The sequence below is a fragment of the Furipterus horrens genome, unplaced genomic scaffold, assembly GCF_987537825.1.
Source record: "Furipterus horrens unplaced genomic scaffold, mFurHor1.1.pri manual_scaffold_2, whole genome shotgun sequence".
NCBI lineage: Eukaryota > Metazoa > Chordata > Mammalia > Chiroptera > Furipteridae > Furipterus > Furipterus horrens.
The window spans coordinates 104,633,701-104,656,528 of record NW_028327172.1 but is presented as its reverse complement, the minus strand read 5'-3'; the positions used below and the strand labels follow the sequence as shown (position 1 = coordinate 104,656,528).

At 41.6% G+C, this 22,828-nt stretch overlaps 1 protein-coding gene across 8 annotated transcripts in view; it reads right to left on the bottom strand.

The window, feature by feature from the left end:
* NUDT9 (nudix hydrolase 9) overlaps positions 1-22,828 on the bottom strand; it is a 91,918-nt gene that overhangs the window by 29,429 nt on the left and 39,661 nt on the right. For 4 of the 8 annotated variants that reach the window (XM_090266274.1, XM_090266278.1, XM_090266280.1 and 1 more), the window contains one exon: positions 1,159-3,550. The exons of 1 other annotated variant lie outside the window; for it this stretch is intronic. In XM_090266274.1, the coding sequence (XP_090122400.1) occupies positions 3,372-3,550 (179 nt within the window). In that variant the 3' untranslated portion in view covers positions 1,159-3,371. Of the gene's footprint in view, positions 1-1,158; positions 3,551-17,446; positions 17,771-22,828 lie in introns of those variants that run through there. 3 more of the 8 variants (XM_090266277.1, XM_090266276.1, XM_090266281.1) reach the window with 2 other exon arrangements.

Genomic DNA, 22,828 nt, shown 5'->3' with positions numbered 1-22,828 from the left:
CTATTCTCTAAACCTCCTTTTCTTCAAGGGCCCCATCTGTAGTCCAACTGGAATGAAGATGGAATTAGGACAGATCCCACTTCAGGTTGGCAGGAGCTGATATCATGGTGTTTTCCCAACAGATATCTTAGCCAGGATAGGACACGCATGTCCACCGAGACAAGGCAGTATTATTTTCCTCCCTGCTCCCATGAACACTCCTTTTCTCTCGGAATTATGTTAACAGTGGGTCCGTCAAAAGCCTATTTCAATTCTTAATATGCCCTAACAAAAGCACTAATCCCCAAAGACCTCCCTCTGTCTCTGTCTGATCCTAATTCCTTTCTGAACATTATTTTAACTCATTTATAACATACAGTTATAATCAATAGAGTAAAATAAACATTAAAATAAATTACTAGACTTCCAGCCAAGATGGAGATTTAGACAGACACACTCTGTCTGCCACCACAACTAAGGACTACAACTACCTCAAAACCAAAAATAACCAGAAATTCCAGAAAATAAAACTACATGGAAGTCAAACGTATGAAGTTATAAACCAGTGGTGCTCGTCTGGACGGGTAGGAGGGGTGCAACCGGGGCGGAGAGGTCGGGAGGTGCTGCCTATGGCAGCAGCAGGGATAGTAGCCAGACTGCGAGAAACGCCAGGGGAGCAGTCCCCGCTGCAGTTGAGATCCCGCAGCTTGCGATTCTAACCCTGGGGGAGGCAGACGTCCATTGCCTCGAACTGTGAGGCCCAGAGGGAGTGGGGACAGGGGAAGAGGCTCCTGGTCTCTCAGCGAAAAGTAGCGGCAGGAATCCATCTTGGACCCCCGCCCCCACACAAAGCGCCACAGTGCGGTGAGAAGGGTAGCCAGGTTGTGAGGAGTGCTCAGGGCACTGCACCCAATAGCGTAGGAGGTGTGACAACCCCGCCCAAGAAGAAAAGATAAACGAAAATGGTCAGAATGACAGGAATAATGACTAAAATATCAGTCATGAGGCTAACCAAAGAGCAAATAAAGGAATTAACCGATGAACAAACAGGAAAACGTTCTGAGGCTCAGTTCAGATGTATAGTCATAAGGCAACTTACAGAATTAACAAAAGTTATTGAACATGACAGGGAAGGACTGAAGGCTAGCCCTGCTGAAATGAATGAAAACACATACAAGTGGTGAGGAAATGAAAACCAGAGATCAAATCAACAAATCGGAACACAGGGAAGGAACAAACAGTCAACCAGTGCAGAAAGAGGAAACGAAAAGTAAGGAAAATGAGGAGAGGCTCAGAAACCTATGGGACAGCTATAAGCGAACAAACATTAGAATTATAGATTTGCCAGAATGTGAAGAAGAAGAAATAGAAGTTGAAAAATTATGTGAAAAAGTAATGAAGCAGAACTTCCCGAACTTGGGGAAGGAAATAGACTTACAGGTCCAGGAAGCACAGAGAGTTCCAGAAAAAAACTGGACCCAGGGAGAGCCACTCCAAGACACATTTTAATCAAAATGTCAAAAATTAAAAATAAAGAATCTTAAAAGCAGCAACAGAGAAGAAAAGAATTATGTACAAAGGGGTCCCAATAAGACTATCAGCAGATTTCTCAAAGGAGACCCTGCAGGCAAGAAGGGACTGGCAAGAAATATTCAAAGGAATGAAAAGCAAAAACCTGCAGCCACGAATACTCTATCCAGCAAAACTGTCATTCAGAATAGAAGGGCAGAGAAAGTTTTTCCAGGACAAAGTAAAACTGAAGGAGTTCATTAGATCCAAACCACTGTTATACGAGATGTTAAAGAGACTGGTTTAGAAGAAGGAGGATCAAAACTATGAACATTAAAATGAAAACTGCATCACAAGAACCAACAACAGAAGCTATGGAATCAAAAAAAAAGCCAAACTAAGTAGGCAACAAGTGGAAAAAGAATTATAGGTATGGGGAACATATTGGGGGGAGCTCAGCAGAGATGGGGAAGAGGGAAAAGGGAGGGAAATGGTATAGGAATTAAGAAGTATAGTAGGAGGGAATGGAGTAGACAGAAAGAGGTTGAGAAGAACTATATGCATAACCAATGGACATGGACTAAAAGGGGGGGGTCACTGGGTGGAGGGGAGCAGAGGAAAAAGAAATTGGGACAACTGTAACAACATAATAAAACATTTAAAAAATAAAATAAATTACTAATTTCCTGGACATATTTTTACTTCAGATTTTTTGAAAATGAGAACATAAGCTCTTATTCATTGATAGTTATTGACTAAAAGAGGGCTGAAATATCCTCATAAAACTGAAGCCTCTATAAAACTGAAGCCTCTAAGACAAGAATGCATCAAGTCTCCATTGTTGAAAGCAGCTTCAACAAGGTCATATAAAGCAAAATGTGAACCAAATAATTAAATAACTCAGATTATACAATGGGGGTGCTCCTCCTAATGGAGCTTTATGTGGCAGAAACATCCTTCAGACCACAGAAGAGCAAGGGGAACAACAACAACAAAAAAGAACTGACAAGCAAGAACCAGATGGAAAGCAGAAGTAATGGCTGATCAGAAATTTATCTTCAAAAGAGCATCACGTCCTACCCGACCTCTGAGGCAGTGCACAGTAACAGCATTGAAGGTAGAGTGAGAACATGCACATAGACAGAAGGTGCACATTATTCAGGGCCAGGGGACCCTTGGGACCTGGGCCACCTAATGTTCTATCTTCATAGCCCCTTATTCATGCGTGAGGGAAGGCCTGGAGTGCCAATGGCATACAGCCTGTTTGCCCACTGTAGTTTATTTTTTTGTTGTCCTTAAGGCTGTGCTCCATTTTTTATATTTGAGCAATGGCTCAAAAAATAGTTAGTCTCTGAAAAAAATTTCAAACTTTCAACAGAGGTTAATGGATTAATTTGGTTCTGAAAAATAAGTCAACATACTTAACATGTCCCTTTGCTATTATGGCATCACAACAAGATTCATGCTAAGAATTAGAACTGAACAAAGAATTCAGAACTACCGGCAGATACCACCTGTGTGTAACATAGTGTCTCCTGACTACATATATTTTAATTTTCAATAAACCAAATTTAAATGCGCCCCCCCCAAAAACAAAGAGCATCAAAGTTGTTTAAATTTGGTTTAAAGGCATGCTTAAATAGAATACATATAAAATATGATTGTTTATTTCTTTTGACTGGAAAGTCAAAAGTACTATGTTGTATTTCACCACATCTAGTTTTATTCTGATGTGAAACCTTCTAAATGAAAACAGTTTTAAAAGTGAATAAAATTATTTCCAAGTCATCAACCCTGCCCTCTTCCTACTATCAGTTCTATGATAGTGCCTGTTGTCAGTACATGCTCCTTTGTTGGCCTCTTGCTTACATGGAGGTTGTGAGCTATAACCCATGGCTGTCAGTTTCAGAGTCTTCACTCCAGTGTGCATCTCGCTTCTCTGCAACTAGTTTGATGAACTGAGAGTGACTAGCATAGAGCTTAAGTTTATCATTAATATCCACCCACTTCACCTTTCCAGCATCATCTCCAGCTTCGAGGGTAAGGTTATCCATGATCTCACCTGGTTAACAAAGAAAAAACATAATCAAGAAAAAGTAATACATTCATTCACTTCTCTTTCACATAATTCTGTATCTTCAGGTATTCTTACCAAAAATAAGTAAATAATCATTGTCTTATGTCCAAGTGAATTAAAAACTAGGATAGTCCAAATTTACCAAATCTGCAGATTTTAACTAAAGTTCTAAATTTTAAGTAGAGGCACCAGTAAGAAAGCTTTTCTCTTTAGAAAGTAAGGATATTATCATAAAAATATATTCATATATAAATAAGCATGAAACCTTATATGAAAATAAAATCCAAGATATTAGATTTAAATGTAAAAAAAAAGAATTGTTGATGACTTGTTTTAGAGTTGGGTAAGTAGACTTTTCTAAGTATGACACCAAGTAAAAAATCATAAAGGAAAATATTTATAATTATATTAATGAATATATGTACTGTATTAATATAATTATAATTATGAAAAATCACTGTTAGTAATGTAAAAGGCATATTTCTATAGGGTAATTTGGCAATGGAATACTATGTAGCAGAAAGAAAGAAGGAACTCCTGCCATTTGCGACAACATGGATGGAACTAGAGAGAATTATGCTTAGTGAAATAAGCCAGGCAAAGAAAGAAAAATACCATATGATATCACCTAATACAGGAAACTAAAGAGCAACACAAACAAACGAACTGAATAGGCAAAGACTAGAATAGTAGTCAGTGGGGGGGAGGGGGGAGGGAGAGAAGGGGGATAAGTAAGGGAAGGGTCTAGTCAAGGAACGTGTATGAATGACTCATGGACATGGACAACGGGGAGGGATATAATTGTGGGAGAAGGAATGGGCTGGGAGGGGGGAGCAATGGGGGATAAATGGGACAACTGTAATTGAATAACCAAAAAATAAAATTTAAAAAAAAAAAAAGCAAATGCTCTCTGATGAGCATTCAGAAAACAAATATCAGAGTGCCTCTTATGCATCAGATAAATACTGAGGATACAATAAACAATCCAGCAATTCCACACCAAAGAATCTGTCATAAGGAAATAAAGACAAGTCTATTCAAGTATTCAAGGCAACATTATTTATAACCAAAAAGGAAGAAATGGACATAACCAAACTTTCCATCTATAGGGTGCAGATTAAATAAATGATGGGACGGCTACACAATGGACTCCCACATAATCATTAAAAATGAAGCAATCTGTATGAACTGATAAAGATGTATTTTATTTTTTGAAAGAGGACCTCAAATACAGGGAAACTTACACTTTTATGATTTTTAGTAAATATTTCAGTTTATTTTCATTTTATTAATTATTTTCTTAAATTTTTTATTATGTTATTACAGTTGTCCCAATTTTTCCCCTGGAACTCCCTCCACACAGCCCACCCCTACTCCCACAGGCATTCCCCATACCACTGTCCACGTCCAAGGGTGCTTCATATATGTCTGACTAATCCCTCCACCTTCTGACAACCAGTCCCCATTTTCCCCCGCCCTTCTTACAGCTGCCAATCTGTTCCATACTTTTATACCTCTGACTGTAATTTGCTCCATAGTTTATTTGTTCATTAGGTTCCCCTTATAAGTGAGATCTTATGGTATTTGTCTTTCACTAACTGGCTTATTTCACTTAGAATAATAGTTTCTAGTTCCATCCATGCTGTCGCAAAAGAACTCCTTTATTAATGCTGCATAGTATTCCACTGTGTAAATGTACCACAGCTTTTTTATCCACTGATCTACTGATGGGCACTTAGGCTGTTTCTAAAATTTGGCTATTGTAAATAATGCTGCTATGAACATAGTAATATATATATTCTTTTGAATTGATGTTTTGAGATTCTTAGGATATATTCTCAGAAGTGGAATCAGGGGTCAAAAGGTATTTGTAGAACTTCCGGCCAAGATAAGAGGCCTAGACTGACACTCTCTGTCTCCCTCCACAACTAAGAAGGAATACAACTACCGCAAAACCAGAAATAACCAGAAGTTCCAGAAAATAAAGCTACATGGAAGTCCAACATATGAAGTTATAAAGAAGTGGTGCTTGTCCAGACAGGTAGGAGGGCCGAAGCCGGGGCAGAGAGGTCAAGCTGTGCTGGTGGCGGCAGCAGCAGCAGTGAAGGCGGCAGGACCACAGTAAGCACAGACACCTGTATTTAAGAGGAGGCAAGAGGGCCTGGGGCGCACCCCTAGCTGCAGACCAGACCCGTCAACTCGCAATTCCAACGCCTGGGAAGGCAGACCCTCCATTGCCTTGCACTGTGAGGGCTGGAAGATGTGGGGACAGAGGAGGAGGCTCCTGGTCTCTCGGCGGAGAGTGAACGGCAGGAATACATCTTGGACCCCGCCCCAACACAAAAAACCACAGTGTGGTGAGAAGGGTCGCCCGATAGTGACAAGTGCACGGGGCTCCACCCCCTATAGCGTAGGAGGTGTGACAGCCACAACCAGGAAACAAAGGTAAACATAAACTGTCAGGATGGCAGGGATCACGATAGAGATCCCAATCATGCAGCTGACCAGACAGCAAATACAGATAGGAAATCTTTCTGAGGCTCAGTTCAGAGTTCTGGTTACAAGAAAGCAGGTCTTAAGACGGGGAAGAAATCAAGGCTAGCCCTGCTGAAGTAAACAAAAATGCATACGAAACAAGTAGTGAGGGAAGAAAAACCAGGAATCAAATCAACAAATCGGAACATAGGGAAGGAACAAACAGTCAACCAGTGCCGAAAGAGGAAATGAAAAGTGAGGAAAATGAGGGGAGGCTCAGAAGCCTATGGGACAGCTATAAGCAAACCAACATCCTTATAACAGGGTTGCCAGAAGGTGAAGAAAAAGAACTAGATATTGAAAAATTGTGTAAAAAAATAATGAAGTAGAACTTCCCTAACTTGGGGAAGGAAATAGACTTACAGGTCCAGGAAGCACAGAGATTTCCAGAAAAACTGGACCCAGGGAGAACGACAACAAGACACATTATAATCAAAATGTCAAAAATTAAGGATAAAGGACTTCCGGCCAAGATAGAGGCGTAAACAGACATCTAAATCTCCTTCCACAACTAAGAAGGAATATAACTACCACAACACTAGAAACAACCAGAAGTTCCAGAAAACCAAACTGCATGAAAGTCCAGCAAACAAAGATATAAAGAAGAAATACTCAGGTAAGAGAGGCAGAGCTGGGGCGAAGAGGACGGTGTGGTGGTGGCAGTGGCAGGTTGGCAGAAAAGCGCAGTCACATGTTTTAAAAAGTCAGGAGGGACACCTGGGGAATGTTCCCAGCTCCTCACCGGATCCCGCAGCTAATGGTCCCAGCACCAGGGAAAATCAAGCCTCATTGCTTCTGACTGTGCAGACCAGTGGGGGTTGGGTGGAGGCAGAAACTACCAGTATCAGCGGAGTCCACTCGTTTAAAGGGCCCCCATGGTCCTAGAACATCCACAGACACACCCACTCTGGGAACAAGGCCAGGGCAGCAACTAGAGGGGCGCCAGTCCGATGCAGAAGTGGGAGAGGTGCCTGGAAAAGGGTCAAGTTCTGGGAAGGCAGCATTGTTCCCTCTTGGACCCTGCCCCACATACAGCGCCACACGTGGTGAAACAGGTCGCTTTGTAATGATGATTCTCTAAGGCTCCGCCCCTTTCAACATAACACAAGTGACAGCTCTACCTGGGTCGTGGAGGCAAACAAACACAGGAGCCTGTCAGAATGAGGAGACAGAGAAGTTGGCCCAAAAGGGGAAATGGATCAAGGTTCCAGTGGGAGAACTAAGCGACAAGGACATAGCCAAACTAACAGATGAGGAGACAGACAACCTAAGAGATGCAGAATTCAAAACACTGCTGATAAAGATGCTCAAAGGCTTGACAGATATGCTTGAGTACAAAAACGCATAAAAGAAGTGAAGGCTATGCTAAGTGAAAGGAAGGAAAATCCACACAAAACCAATGGTGAAGGGAAGGAAACTGGGGTTCAAATCAATGATTTGGAACATAAGGAAGAAAAAAAGTCAATCAGTGCAGAACGAGGGAGCAAGAATTGAAAAAATTGAGGAAAACTTCCCAAATTTTGCGAAGGACATGGACATACAGGTCCGGGAAGCACAGAGGGTCCCAGGAGAGCTGGGCGCAGAGGGGACCACATCAGGATGCATTATAATTGAGGTGCCAAAGGTGAAAGATATAGACAAAGTCCTGGTGGCAGCAAGAGAGAGGTGGAGAGTTGTCTACAGGGGGGTGCCTATAGAACTATCAGCTGATTTCTCAGAGGATACTTTGCAGGCAGGAAGGGACTGGCAAGCAGCATTCAATGTGATGAAAGGTAATCTGCAACCGGGATTATTCTATCCAGCACAGCTATCATTTGGAATGGAAGGGCAGATGAGTGGTTCCCAGACAAGGTGAAGCTAAAGGAGTTCATCATCACCAAGCCATTATTATATGAAATGTTAAAGGGACTTATTTAAGAAAAGGAAGATCAAAACTATGAACACTAAAATGACAACAAACTCACAAATATCAACAACTGAATCTAAAAAATAAAAACAAAAACCAACTAAGAAAACCAGAACAGAAAAAGAATCATAGGAATGGGGATCATTTGGAGGGTTATCAGCTGGAAGGGTGGAGGGGGAGAAATGGGAATATGGTGCAGGGATTAAGAAGCATAATCTGTTGGTACATTATAGACAGGGAGAAGCTAAGAATATAGGAAAGAGTGAAGCCAAAGAACTTATATGCACCACCCATGGACATGAACTAAAGGGGGTGGGACTGATGGAGAAAAGGGGGTCCTGGGATGAGGGGAGCAAAGGGGAAAAAAATTGAAACTACTGTAACAACATAATCAATAAAATATACTTAAAAAAATTTTAGGATAAAGAGAGAATCTTAAAAGCAGCAAGAGAGAAGAAGAGAACTATGTACAAAGGGGTCCCAATAAGATTTTCAGCTGATTTCTCAAAAGAAGCTCTGCAGGCAAGAAGGGACTGGCAAGAAATATTCAAAGGAATGAAAAGCAAAAACCTACAACCGTGATTACTCTATCCAGCAAAGCTGTCATTCAGAATAGAAGGGCAGAGAAGGTACTTCCAGGACAAAGTAAAACTGAAGGAGTTTGTTAGATCCAAACCACTGTTATATGGAATGTTAAAGGGAATTGTTTAGAAGAAAGAGGATCAAAACTATAAACATTAAAATGAAAACTGTATCACAACAACCAACAACAGAAGCTAGGGAACCAAAACAAAGGCAAACTAAGTAGGCAACGAGAGTGAAAAAAAAAGTATAAGTATGGGGAACATATTGGGGGGAAGTCAGTGGGGAGGGGGAAGAGGGATAAGGGAGGGAGATGGTACTGGAATTAAGAAGCATAGAAGGAGGGGGTGAGGTAGATAGGATGTTGAGAAGAACTATGTGCACAACTAATGGGCATGGACTAAGTGGGGGGACAACTGGAGGGAGGGGCGTCACTGGGTCGAGGGGAATAAAGGGAAAAAGAAATTAGGACAACTGTAACAGCATAATCAATAAAGCATATATTTTTTAAAAAGGTAGTTGCATTTTTTATTTTTTGAGGAAACTCCATACTGTTTTCCACAGTGGCTGCACCAGTCTGCATTCCCACCAACAATGAACTAAGGTTCCCTTTTGTCCACATCTTCGCCAGCACTTATTTTTTGATTTATAAGTGGTAGCCATCCAGACAGGTGTGAGATGGTATCTCACTGTGGTTTTAATTTGCATCTCTCTGATGGCTAGTAATATTGAGCATTTTTTCATATGTCTATGAGCCATCTGTATGTCCTCGTTGGAAAAGTGTCTATTCAGGTCCTTTGCCCATTTTTTAATTGGACTTTGTCTTCCTGTTGTTGAGTCATATAAGTTCTTTATAAATTTTAGAGATTAAAATCTTGTCCAATATATCATTGGCCAGTATGTTCTCCCATACAGTCAGTTCCCTTTTCATTTTGATGATGGTTTCTTTAGCTGTGCAGAAGAATTTTAATATAATGTAGTCCCATTTGCTTAATTTTTCCTTTATTTTTTTTAAAATATGTTTTATTAATTATGCTGTTACAGTTGTCCCAATTTCCCTTCCCTCTGTTCCCCTCCACCCGGTGGCCCCCCTCCCTCCAGCTGTTCCCCTCTTTTAGTCCATGTCCATTGGTTGTGCATATAGTTCTTCTCAACCTCTGTCTATTCCATTCCCTCCTACTATGCTTCTTAATTCCTATACCATCTCCCTCCCCCTCCCCATTCCCCCTCCCTGTAGACCTCCCCCCAGTATGTTCCCCATACCTGTACTATTTTTCCCACTCTCATTGCCTATTTAGTTTGCCTTTGTTTCCATTCCCTAGCTTCTGTTGTTGGTTCTTGTGATGCCGTTTTCATTTTAATGTTCATAGTTTTGATCCTCTTTCTTCTAAATCAGTCCCTTTAACATTCCATAAAACAGTGGTTTGGATCTAACAAACTCCTTCAGTTTTACATTGTCCTGGAAGCACTTTCTCTGCCCTTCTATTCTGAATGACAGTTTCGCTGGATAGAATATTCGTGGCTGTAATTTTCTGCTTTTCATTCCTTTGAATATTTCTTGCCAGTCCCTTCTTGCCTGCAGGGTCTCCCTTGAGAAGTCAGCTGATAGTCTAATTGGGACCCCTTTATACATGATTCTTTTCTTCTCTGTTGCTGCTTTTAAGATTCTTTATCTTTAATTTTTGACAATTTGATTATAATGTGTCTTGCAGTAGTTCTCCTTGGGTCCAGTTTTTCTGGAACTCTGTGCTTCCTGGGCCTGTAAGTCTACTTCCTTCCCCAAGTTCGGGAAGTTCTGCTTCACTATTTTTTCACGTAATTTTTCAACTTCTAGTTCTTCTTCACCCTCTGGCAATCCTATAATCCAAATGTTTGGTCTCATATAGCTGTCCCAGAGATTTCTGATCCTCTCGCTTTCCTTATTTTTTGTTTCCTCTTTCTGCACTGGTTGACAGTTTGTTCCTTCTCTATGTTCCAGTTTGTTGATTTGATCTCTGGATTTTATTTTCTCACCACTTGTCTTATATGTGTTTTCGTTCTTCTCAGTATGAGTAGCTTTCTTTCCTTCTCTGTCCTGTTCCAAATCTTTTGTTAATTCTGTAAGCCACCTTATAACAATAGCTCTGAACTGAGCCTCTGAAAGGTTTCTTCTTTGTTCGTCTGTCAGGTTCTTCATCTGCTGCCTGGTGAGCTGTGTCACTGGGATTTCAATCGTTGTCTCCTTCATTTTGACAGATTTGTGTTTTGCTTTGCTTCCTGGGCAGACTGTGGGGGAAGGAGCCCCATGTACTCGTCACTACCTGGCGACTTCGGCGATCCTGACCTTTTTCGCAGCGCTGTGGCGCTTTGTGTGAGGGCGGGCGTCCAAGATGGATTCCTGCCGTTATTCTCCGCTGGGAGACTGGGATCCGTCCTTCCGCCTTCTGGGCCTCACCATCTGATGCAATGGGGGCGCTGCCTTTCCCCGCGTTGGGGTCGCAAGCTGCCAGGGCTCAACTGCAGCCAAGATTGCTCCCTCTGACTTTTCTCAGTCCCGCCGCTATCCCCGCCGCTACTGCGGACAGCACCGCGTTTTCTCACCCCTCCTATCCATCCAGGCGAGCACCACTGGTTTATAACTTCGCTTCCATGTACTTTTATTTTCTGGAATTTCTGGTTACCTTTTGTTTTGAGGTAGTTGTATTCCTTTCTAGTTGTAAAGGGAGACCAAGCCTGTCAGTCTAAGCCTCCTTCTTTTATTTTTTCCTTTATTTCCCTTGCCCTAAGATATATATTGGCAAAGATATTGCAAGATATCTGAAATTTTACTGCTTATGCTTTCCTCTAGGATGTTTATGGTATCATGGCTTATATTTGTCTTTCATCTGTTTTTAAGCTTATTCTGGTGTATGGTATATGTTGGTCAAGTTTTTTTTTTTTTTTTTTTTTGCATGTATCAGTCTAGTTTTCACACTATTTATTGAAGAGACTGTCCTTACTTCATTGTATGCTCTTGCCTCATTTTTCAAATATTAATTGATCATGAAGAAGTGAGTTTATTTCTGGAATCTCTGTTGTGTTCCTCTGATCTATGGATCTGTTTTTATGCTAGTACCAGTCTGTTTTGAATACAAATGCCTTATAGTATAATTTGATATTAGGTATTGTGATTCCCTCCAACTTTGTTCTTCTTTCTCAAGATTGCTGTGGCTATTCGTGGTCTTATTTGGTTTCACATACATTTTTGGAATATTTGTTGTAGATCCGTGAAATATGCTTTGGTATTTTAATAGGAATTGCATTGAACCTATAGATTGATTTGGGTAGTATAGCCATTTATAGATGTTAATTCCTCTAATCCATGAACACATTATATATCCACTTATTTGTGTCTTCCTCAATTTCTTTCTTCAGTGTCCTATAGTTTTCCAAGTACAGGTCTTTCACATCCTCGGTTAAATTTATTCCTAGGTACCTTATTTTTTTTGTTGCAATAGTAAAAGGGATGGTTTTCTTAGTTTCTCTTGATTAGGACTCTCTGTGCTTCCTGAACTTGTGTAACTTTTCCTTCATCAGGTTAGATAAGTTTCCTGTCATTATTTCTTCAAACAGGTTTTCTCTCCCTTGTCCATTTTCTTTTCCTTCTAGTATCCCTATGATGAGCATATTGTTATGTTCTGCACTGTCCCAAAGTTTCCTTAAACTACCCTTGTTCTTTCTAAGTCTTTTTTCTTTATGTTGCTCTGACTTATTGCTATTCCTACTTTGTCTTCTGATTCACTGATTCATTCCTCTGATTTATCTAATCTGATTTTAATTCCTTCTAGTGTATCCTTCACTTCATATATTGCATTCTTCATTTCCAACTGGTTCTTATTCTTAGTTTGTATGTCCTTTTTCTTGCTGATGTAGTTCCCACTAAATTCCTTGCAGTTCTATGTTCCTTGAGCATCCTTATAACCATTACTTTGAATTCTGTATCTGCTAAGTTGCTTGCCTCGATTTCACTTAGCTCTTTGGAGGGAGTCCTCCTTTTCTTCTGTTTTGGGGGTTATTTATCTCCCCTTTAAGCTCTCTCTCTGTTTGTTTCTATGTATTCAATCCGCTTTGACTCCATGCCTTCATGGCACTACCTTACATGGTAAGAGTCCTATAAGACCCAGTGAGGCAGACTCCTTGATCTCCTAAATAGAATGCTTTAGTAATGTTCCTTGTATAGGTTCTGTGGGCTCTCCTGTTGTAGTTTGGTCTTGATTGTTGTTGGCACATTCATTGGTGAGATATCCCCTCTACTGGCTGACTGAGAGCCTCAACTCCAACCACGTCTTGTATGCTATTGTACAGGTGCTGACAGAACAAAACAAACACAAGCAAAAAATAGAAAAATAAAAATAACAGCAAAATCAACAACAAAAGAGCAAAGAATAATAAAAGAGGAAAGAGAAATATAATATTAAAAGAAAAAAGAATACAAGAAGACCAAAGGAAAGGAAAATGATAATGAGATGTGGTAAGAGAAACAATAATGAGTAAAGAACCGGGAGATCAAAGATGGCGGAGGAGTAAGTGGAAGCTACACTAACCTCCTCCCAGGACCAGTCTTGATTTACAACTTAATTTGAGAGAAATCATCTGGAATAACCAACCAAACACTAGTTGGAGAGAAGTCTTATAACCACGGAGAGACAGAAAAGGCCACCACATCACAACGTGACCGGTACGAAGTGCAGAGACTCGGAAAGGCTGGCTGGGCTCTTACGGGTGGGAGGGACTGAGAAACAGCTCAGCAGCTAGGAATTCGCCCTGAGAAGGGCAGGGCCTAAACCTCCAGCTGGGCTTCCCAGCCTACAGGAACAGAGTGGAAAGTAAAATAGCATCCAGCTGTGAAAAGCAAAAAGCAACAGGGTTTCTTGCTAGCTGGAGAGAAACAGTGGGAGAAAAAGAGGTCTTAAGTGGATCACATACGAAAATATTTTGGCCCCCACTTACCCTGGGCTCAAGCAGAGGGAAAGCAGAGAGGACTGGAGACACTTGGGGAGAGTTTGGCACGGTGGCTTTGAGGGGAGAACTGGGGGAGCAGCCGACCAGGTCCCAGTGCTGACTCATCCCCACACTGCAGGCAGACCATTCCCCTCCGAGTGGCATCAGCCTGAGGGGAAGCAAAAGCCCTGCCTACAGGAATTAAGCTGCCATACCCACAGTCCTTAAGCCTGATGGCTAATCACAGATTGAATAGATTAACAACTAAAGAAGTCAGACAAAGGCAGTAGATCCCTGGAAGTCTCCAACAGGCTGCCTAGGCCCAGACTGGTACAGGATCTGACGCCACCAGGGGCAGACCCAGGAAGTGCAGATCATTCTAAGAAGCACCAACAAACAATAAGAGTCACAAAAAGGGGGAGACAGAGAAACAACCCCCCATCGAAAGGAAAGGTAGAATCCCCAGAAAGAGTGCTAAATGAAATAGAGGGGAGCAAACTATCAGATATGGAATTCAAAACATGGATTATGGAGAAGCTCAATGAGCTCAGCGGAAACTACAAGGAACTCCAGAAAAACTACAAGGAACTTACTGAGAACTACACCAGCATGAAAAAGGACACAGAAGCTATCAATAAGAGCCAGGAGGAAATGAAGAATACAATCTCTGAATTGAAGAACACAGTAGAAGGAATTAAAAGCAGGCTAGAGGAAGCAGAAGATCGGATCAGCAAGCTGGAGGACAACATAGACAAAAACTCACAGACAGTGCAACAAAATGAAAAAAGACTGAACAAGAATGAAGAGGTTCTAAGACAGCTGCAGGACAACATGAAACGTAATAATATCCATATCATAGGAATTCCAGAAGGAGAAGAAGAAGAGCAAGGGATAGAAAACCTCTTTGAAAAACTAACGACAGAAAACTTCCCTAACATGAAGAGAGAAAGAATCATGCAAGTCCAGGAAGCACAGAGGGTCCCAATGAAGATGAACCCAAACAGGCCCACTTCAAGACACATCATAATTAAAATGATAACATTCAAAGACAAAGACAGAATCCTAAAAGCAGTAAGAGAGAAACAACTAATAACATACAAGGGAGCTCCAATAAGGCTATCATCAGATTTCTCAGCAGAAACACTACAAGCCAGAGGGAATGGCAAAAATATTCCAAGCAATGAAAAACAAAGGCCTACAACCAAGAATACCCAGCAAGGCTCTCACTCAAAATGAAAGGCGAAATGAGGAGTTTCCAACACAAAAGAAGGCTAAAAGAATACATCTCCACCAAACCAGCATTGCAAGAGATGCTAAAGTGTCTGCTTTAAGAAGATGAAGAAACAGAGAGAAACAGAGAAGAACACGAGTACAAAGGGGGAAAATGACAATGAATACGTAATTATCGGTAATAACCTTAAATGTAAATTGATTAAGTGCTCCAATCAAAAGACATAGGGTAGCTGAATGGACTACGTAGCAGAAAGAAAGAAGGAACTTCTACCATTGGCAACAGCATGGATGGAACTAGAGGGAATTATGGCTTAGCGAAATAAGCCAGGCAATGAAAGAAAAATACCTTATGCTGTCACCTATTACAGGAAACTAATGAACAACACAAACAAATGAGCAAAATTGAACCAGAGGTATGTAAACAAGGAGTAGACTAACAGTAATAAGGGGGGAGGGGGGAGGGAGAGAACGGGGTAAAAAGGGGAAGGGTCTACTCAAAGAACATGTATAAATGACCCATGGACATGGACAACTGAATGGGGACTGAATGTGGGAGAATGGAGGGACAGGGTGAAGGGAAGCAAGAGGGGGAAAAAAGTGGGACAACTGTAATGGAAAAACGAACAAAAAAATCTTTAGTGGGGGAAAAATGAAAATATAAAGAATGGAAATGCCAGTTTAGTGAATATTAGAAGAACAAGAATTTTCCTTCACACTGTATATTTTTCTCCCTATCTGATCCCTCCAGAGTTTGGCATTCTAAAGTAAGTAATGACATAAGTTTCTTTGCATAAAACTAATAATACCAGTTGTTAATAGAGGTTTTGTTGACCAAGACTTTGACTGGAAGGAGACATGCTTGGGCTTTGGTTGTTACCAAAAAGCCCTGAGGAACTGGGAATGACTTTTGAAGGTAATAAAAGCCCACGAGATAAAAGGCCTGGTACTGTGGTTGGTTGTGCGGTCCATGGCAATCTTTCCAGGGAAGGAATGAAGGTTGCTTTCCTGACAGATGGCTAGAAGGGACCTTAAGGCATAATGGAAAACCAGAAGGACTTGGAAAAAACAGGCGCATACAGGCAACGCTGAATGGCAGGTATGTGGCTCAGCTTCTGTGCCCTGAAGGGCAGACTGAAGGTCAGCCTAAATGTTCCTTGTGTAAGTTCCAGCTAAAGATCATAAGTGATCATTTGCTGCTCTTGTTGTTTATGCAAATGAACAGGATAAATTAAAAATGGACTTGCTGCAGTCCCTTTAATGACAAGGAGGGTAATCTTAGGGAGAAAAATTGTTATTCAAAGAAAATCACAACGATCAGTGGCAGACTATAAAGTAGTGCAGCTAACGGTCTATAAAGTTTCTTTTCATTTAAAATATGTTTTCATTTGAAAGTTAAACTATGTCCATGGTATCATCAAAGATGTTTAATTTACAGGCAAGAAGAATGTCAAATGCCTTGCAACTGGATGTCTTTTCAGTAAGAGTCTTACATATTTAGAGACTTGTTTGTGGGTTATGTTACAGAAATTAAAATGTGTTTTCTGTTTTCAAAGGGCATACGCCTATTATCTCATTACCTGAGTGATTGTACGTATAGGCCTCACTTAATCCTGTCTGCAGCGCTGCCTCCTGAAACTCAACGGTTTGGCTGAACTAAGTGGCTGGGTTGGTGAAGTATGGGGTGGTCTGTGGGCTTCACTTTAAAACTGGTTTCTCTTTTCTATCCTACTGGCTTGGACAGAAAGGGCCCAGAGGTCTGAGAGGGTGGAAACCAAAAATATTTCCCTCAGCCCAAACTAAGTATAATGGGCAAAAGGGTTTTGGACAGGTGAGATGTGCCTGGCACACCTTCCTCCAAAGAAGCCCTTTTTTTCCCTAATGTGGGACATTGAAAAATTAATTCCTGTCTTCTGTTATCTAGTGGTTATGGATTGAATGATGTCTTTTAACCCTGTTCCCGAATCTGTTGCCCACAGAATACAACAAGGATGCCAGCCTGTTAAACCAAGCACGCCGTTGTCCGGTGACCGCCAACTGACCTGGAGTCTGCACAATCCTTCCCCATGTGGGAAGGCCACCCTCCCCTCCACACCCCCACTCTTATTAGGGATTTCTGGGCCCAAGGGTAGGTAGGAAAATGACCATGTCCAGCTTGAAGCAGCTAGAGGAGCTCAAGACCTTCGCCCATTGTCCTTTATAAGATTGTAAAGGGTCTTAAGTCTGAGAGGGAGGGATTGTTATTTTTTATTGTTAAAATAATTAATCATTTATTTATTAAAGAAAAGAAGAAGAAGAAGAATATATGAAAGGGTGAAGTGGGAGAGCTTGTATGTCCGACTCATGGGCATGGACTTGGGGGGGATTGGAGGGGGAGGGGTGGTGCTGGGTGGAGGGGAGCAAAGGGGAAAATATTGGAACTATTGTAACAATATAATCAATAAAATATATTTAAAAAAAAAAAAAGAGTAAAGAACCGAAAGAGGAAGATGGCAAAAAAGAACAAAGAAAATAAAAAATAAGAAAAGGAAGAAGGAAAATGGACTAAGAAAAGGAAAGAATAAAATAAGAGATATGAAAGAAATAAACTTAAAATTAGAAATAATAATAATGCTATTAAAAAGAAAAAAGAAGAAAAAAAATGAAAAAAGAGCACAGCTGAATTTGTCTCAGCAGTTTAGTGCCTGCCTGCTGGCTTCTCCCTTTCAATACAGCTGTTATATTGTCTGAAGCTGGTTAACCCAATGTCAGACACTGTCCATGTCTAGCCCTCAGCAACCTGTTCAAAGGTACGAGCAATCCACAGTTTGTGACTGTCTCCTCAGGGCTTGGCTGTGTACAGAATGGGGCACACTGTTCTGCAAGGCTCGTTTTTATCAGCATAGGGCCCAGGGTTGCGTCAGCAAACATCCCAAGGCATCACACACAGAATCTGCCTCCACCTTCCTCTTCCTGCCGGTCTGCTCAGTCTTAGTCACTGACTCCTGGATCTCCTGTGGAGGGGGAGGTGCCATTCAGACTTGAAGGAAGATGGTGGGTATATTCCCCCACCTCCAAATCTGTCCCAGATTATATAGCTAAATAGCAGAGCAGGGCCCCTAGTAGGAAAGTGGGTGGGGCCTCCAGAGTCCAGAGTTTGGGTCTGCTGGAAAGCAGAAGGGTGTTTCTATGGATCTCCCATAACGGGGAAGTGCCAGCCTGGTTCCCAGGAACGCGTACGGAATGGCCATGCCCTAAAGCCAGTCTCTAACACCCCCGAAGTCTGTCTATGTGGCTAGTTCCTCAGCAGGGGTTAAGATGCAGGCTGGGGGGAAAAAATGATGCAGAGTGGGGTGAACAGGAATCCAGAGGGTGAGGCAAGCAAGATTCCAGAAGATTGGGAGAGCAGTATTCCAGAGGATGGGGCAAGTGGTATTCCACAGGATAAGGTAATTTTTTTTCCCCTGGGAGGGGCTTGCTCTTCTCAATAAAAATGGCTGCTATGATATTGGGAGATGCCCCAGTGCAGGGATCCCAGCAGCCACTACCCACATCTCTCCCCAGTGGCTCCCATACCAGACCCTCCTCAGGTGACTCTAGTCCACACCACCCTCCCATTACCAAAGCCCAAGATGAGTGGCTGCCAATGAAAAACCTGTACTTTGGTCCCTTAAATATATTATGTATAGAGTCGTTTGTACATATATGTGTATGTGTGTATACAAGAGACTTTGTCACCAGTGAGGTCCATCTCTCCCTGGCAGACGGAAACCCTACAGCCTTTCACCGCTGCATGATGAATGGGCAGCTATGCTTGTGAGTCGGTGCTTGGGGTCCAAGCTTCACTCCTCTCAGGGGGCATGCTTTGAGTGGAAATTTCTAAGTGGAAATTCAAGAGGGCCCAAGATGGCAGTGGAGTAAGTGGAAGCTACACAAACCTCCTCTCAGGACCAATCTGGAGTCACAACTAAATGGTACAGAAATTATCCTGAAAAACCAACTTAATACTAGCTGGAGAGAAGCCTTATAACTAAGGACAGACAGAAGAAAGCACTTCACTACGTGACTGGTATGAAGTGTGGAAAGGGGTAAGAGGGCTGTCTGTGCTCCCACAGGCAACAGCTGAAGTTCCAGAGGGATATTTCAGAAGCTGGGGGGTTGCCCTTGAGAATAGTGGGGTCAAAACCCCAGGCTGGGTTCCACAGCTACAGCAGCAGAGCCAGGAAAGGAACCCAGATAACTTCCAACTGTGAAAATTAGAGGGTTTCTGTCCATCAAGGAGAGACAGCCAGAGGTGCAGAAAGCCTCTTAAAGGGCTGACACAAAAAATTCCATTTTCAGAGGGAGGGCAGAATGGACTAGAGATACTTGAGGAGAGTCTGGGGACGGTGGCTCTGGGAAGAGAACCGAAGGAACAGCCACAAGGATCTCTGTGCTGAGTCATTCCCCATTTTGTAGAGGCCATTTTTTTCAGGCAGAGTACTCCCCTCCAAGTGGACTAGCCTGAATGGAAGCAATAGCCCCGCCTGCAGGAATCACTCTGCCCCTTTACCACCACTGTGGAACTTAACTGGGTTGCTGAGTACAGCTTGAGGCTATATCACTAATTAAGTTAAACAACTAAGGTAGGTCTCTTAGAGCTCTAAGATTTTAGCTGACCCTCCCTGGGAACAAGTGTTAGTAAAAGCTGCCCTTGGTGTGCAGCCTGGTTCTTTATGCACACAAACAGGCCCAGCTAAGGGAGCCAAATGCTGATAGCTCCAAACAGGTTGCTCAGGGCCAGTCACAGCAGCATCTGACAAAGATTTGCACCAGAGTTTTTCAGACCTACCTGATACATAGAAACAAATACAAAGATGTAGCGACCAAATGAAAGAACAAGAGAATTCTCCATAAGAACTAGATTAAGGAGGCGGCAAGAAATTTATCAGAGAGAATTTAGAATGATGATTATAATGATACTCAACAGCATGAAAAAAGACATAGAAACCATAAAAAAGGACCAGTCAGAAATAAAGAATGCAATATCTGAAATAGATAAATCCCTGGAAGAAATAATACACAGTAGATTAAATGAAGCAAAGGATCCAATCAGTGATTTGAAAAACAAAAAGAAGGAAAAAAAACACCAGACAGAGCAGCAAAAAGAGGAAAGAATTTTTTAAAATGAGGATAGTTTAAGATACATTTTGAAAAACATGAAGTGTAACACCATCTGCCTTACAGGAATACCAAAAGAAGAGTGAGCAAGGGATCAAGAACCTATTTGAAGAAATAATGACTGAAATTCAAGTAACAGAATATATAGTATGAGCACATTTTCATTTTAAAAATAGCTGTAAGAAATCTGTAAGAAAAATCAAAATGTCAACACTGTTATCTTTGGAAAATAAAATATTGTTTTAATTTTTCTCTTTACATCATCTATATTCTAAATAACTTATTATAAATACATATTGTTACTGAGCAGGGTCCCTAAAATTCCCCAGAGCCTGCATTTGGGGGATGGTAGGGGACAGCTTTCAAGATACCTTTGCATATCTATGGCTGGTAGCTACTGTCTTAGTTATGCAAATGGATTTGGTTCTTCCAAGGCCCCAAGGAGATGGGAGGGGTTTTGGCTATAGAATGGCGAGGAAAAAGCACATAGGGCCTGTGCAAGGTTCTGTGAGTGGTCAGAACCTGTTACCATGCCCACTCTGTCACAGGCCAAGGTCAGAGATTTAAAGAGATTTAAAAATAAGGTGGCAGCCATTTCTAGGGAGCACCATGTGGTTTTAGAAGAAAAGAGGGAGATCCATGTGACTTTAAAGGGAAAGGCAGGAGAGAACTGTGTGTGATCCAGTGCAACACAGCACATATTTTGCTGGACTATTATACGGGGGGCTGATTACATGGTACCCCAGATCCTGAAGGAGAGAGCTGACAGATAAGGGATGGGGAACTTCTGGGTATGTTTTTGGTTTCTAGCCTTTTGGGGAGCAAGGGAAGTACTGGCTTCCATGGGGGAACAGGGCTCTGAGTTGAAGTGCTCACTGCCTTCCCCATGTTGGAATACTGTAAATAAAAACCTGTTTCCTTCAACACTAGTCATTGGGTTTTACACCAAGGCACCACGTGAAAGATGCCACCTTTCACTCGGTAACAATATTACATTTATCTTTATAATAATTACCTTTAAAATAATAAAGCTACTTCTTAAAAAACAATTGTTTTTAGTACACAAGTTTCTACATTCCAAAGCTAAAATGACAGCTCTTTGTGTAGCCTCATTGCAACTATACTATCCAATCATCAGTGGAGACCAGAATTAAAAAGTAAACCTGAATCTAAAAGTTAGATTAAAATATACAAAGAATCACAACTTACCAGGAATGGAAGCCCACAGTGGAGCCAGCAAAGTGGTAGAACATTGAAAAGATAATTAACTAATTTTTGTAAACTGATCTTTAGATTAACTTGAGAGGGAAAATCTCCTGGAGACCCAGTCTTGGGATGGAGCGGAGGTCATACTTTTTGAGTTTTACCTCCAAAAATGCCACCAGGTCTTAGGGTGAATATTGGTGAAAAATCCCCATTTGCTTCCAGCAGAGAGAGGAGGACAGTAATCATTTTGAAAAACCCCCAAAGCATTTGTACTCAAGAAAAACTATTTACCAAGTCCTAAACAATCTGAGGGAAAAGAAAAAGCCAACTCTAGGCTTTCTGTCTCTCATAAGGAGTGTGAGCGTGGAGGGAGCAAGCTGAGAAGCAGCTGTGAAGTACACAGCCCAGGGGCACAAGCTCTCTGAAAGAATGTGCTCTCCTATGATTCTTCTTCAACCACACCTTAGATCATATCAGTAGGGCTCCTGTATAGTAACAGGGGAATACAACTGAAAGAAAAGCATGGCTCAGACCTTATTTAACAAGTCTTTAGGAAAACTAAAACACAACAGAGGAGACAAAAAGAACACTGGAGGAAATTTTAGTTTCTGACACCGACAACTACAGCAAATAATAAGCACAGCCTGACTCAAACAAAACCTCACATTAAGGGCCCATTTGCTTCAGTTCCTAACCATTTTACTGAATATATCATGTTTAGATTTCAAAATAAACTACAGAGGCATACTAACAGGCAAAAAGTACAGTTTCAAGAGACAAAGCAAGTACCTAAATTGAATGAGCAGAGGACTGGGAATTGTCAGACGAGAAATATTTGAAGTTTAAAGAGAGAATATAAGGGTGAAGACAGTGATTTGAACAACTAAAGCTACATAATCAACCTCTAGAGAATTGGTTATAGTTTTTAATTCCAAAAATTAATGGTTAACAAATTTATCTGTACCTAATCATATAGGCCTGCTTGTAAGTTAATTTGCATATTTCTCCCTCTGAAATATATCTTCTAAGTTCTCAATACCAGGATTAACTCTTCTAACTCTTTGGTTAGGGGAGTTGTATAGCAATAATGGAAATGGTGCTAGTGTTACAGAACAAGGGTGTCCAAAAATCCCCAGAGCCTGCAGCTGGGGGATGAGGAAAAGGAAGCAGCTTTCGGGATGCCTTCACATGCCTGAGGTTAGGAGCTAGTGTCTTTGTTAATGCAAATGGCTTTGATGCTTCCAAGGCCTGGGAAGATGGGAGAGGTCTTGGACCTGGGAATGGTATGGGAAGAGCACACAGAGCCTGCGTGAGGTTCTGTGAATGATCAGAACTGGTTACCACACCCACTGCGTCAGAGAATGTAGTCAGGGGTTTAAAATAGGCAGCAGACATTTTAGTGAGGTTCTCCATGCAGTTTGCAAGGAGGGCAGAGGGACACCATGGGGTTTTGAGAAGGGGACACCATGCTGCTTTGAAAAGAAGGGTTCTCCATGCAGTTTGGAGAAGGTGCTCTCCATGCGGATTAGAAACAGTGAACGCCATGCGGCTTGGGAAAGGAAGAAACACCACACAGCTTTGAGAACACCTTTCAGCTTGGAGAAGGGGGAATACCTTTGAGGTTTTCGAAAGGAAAGGCTGGGAATTCACACGGCTCTGGATTAAAAGCTGGTGGACTCTACAACACAGAGATACCTCCCCAATCA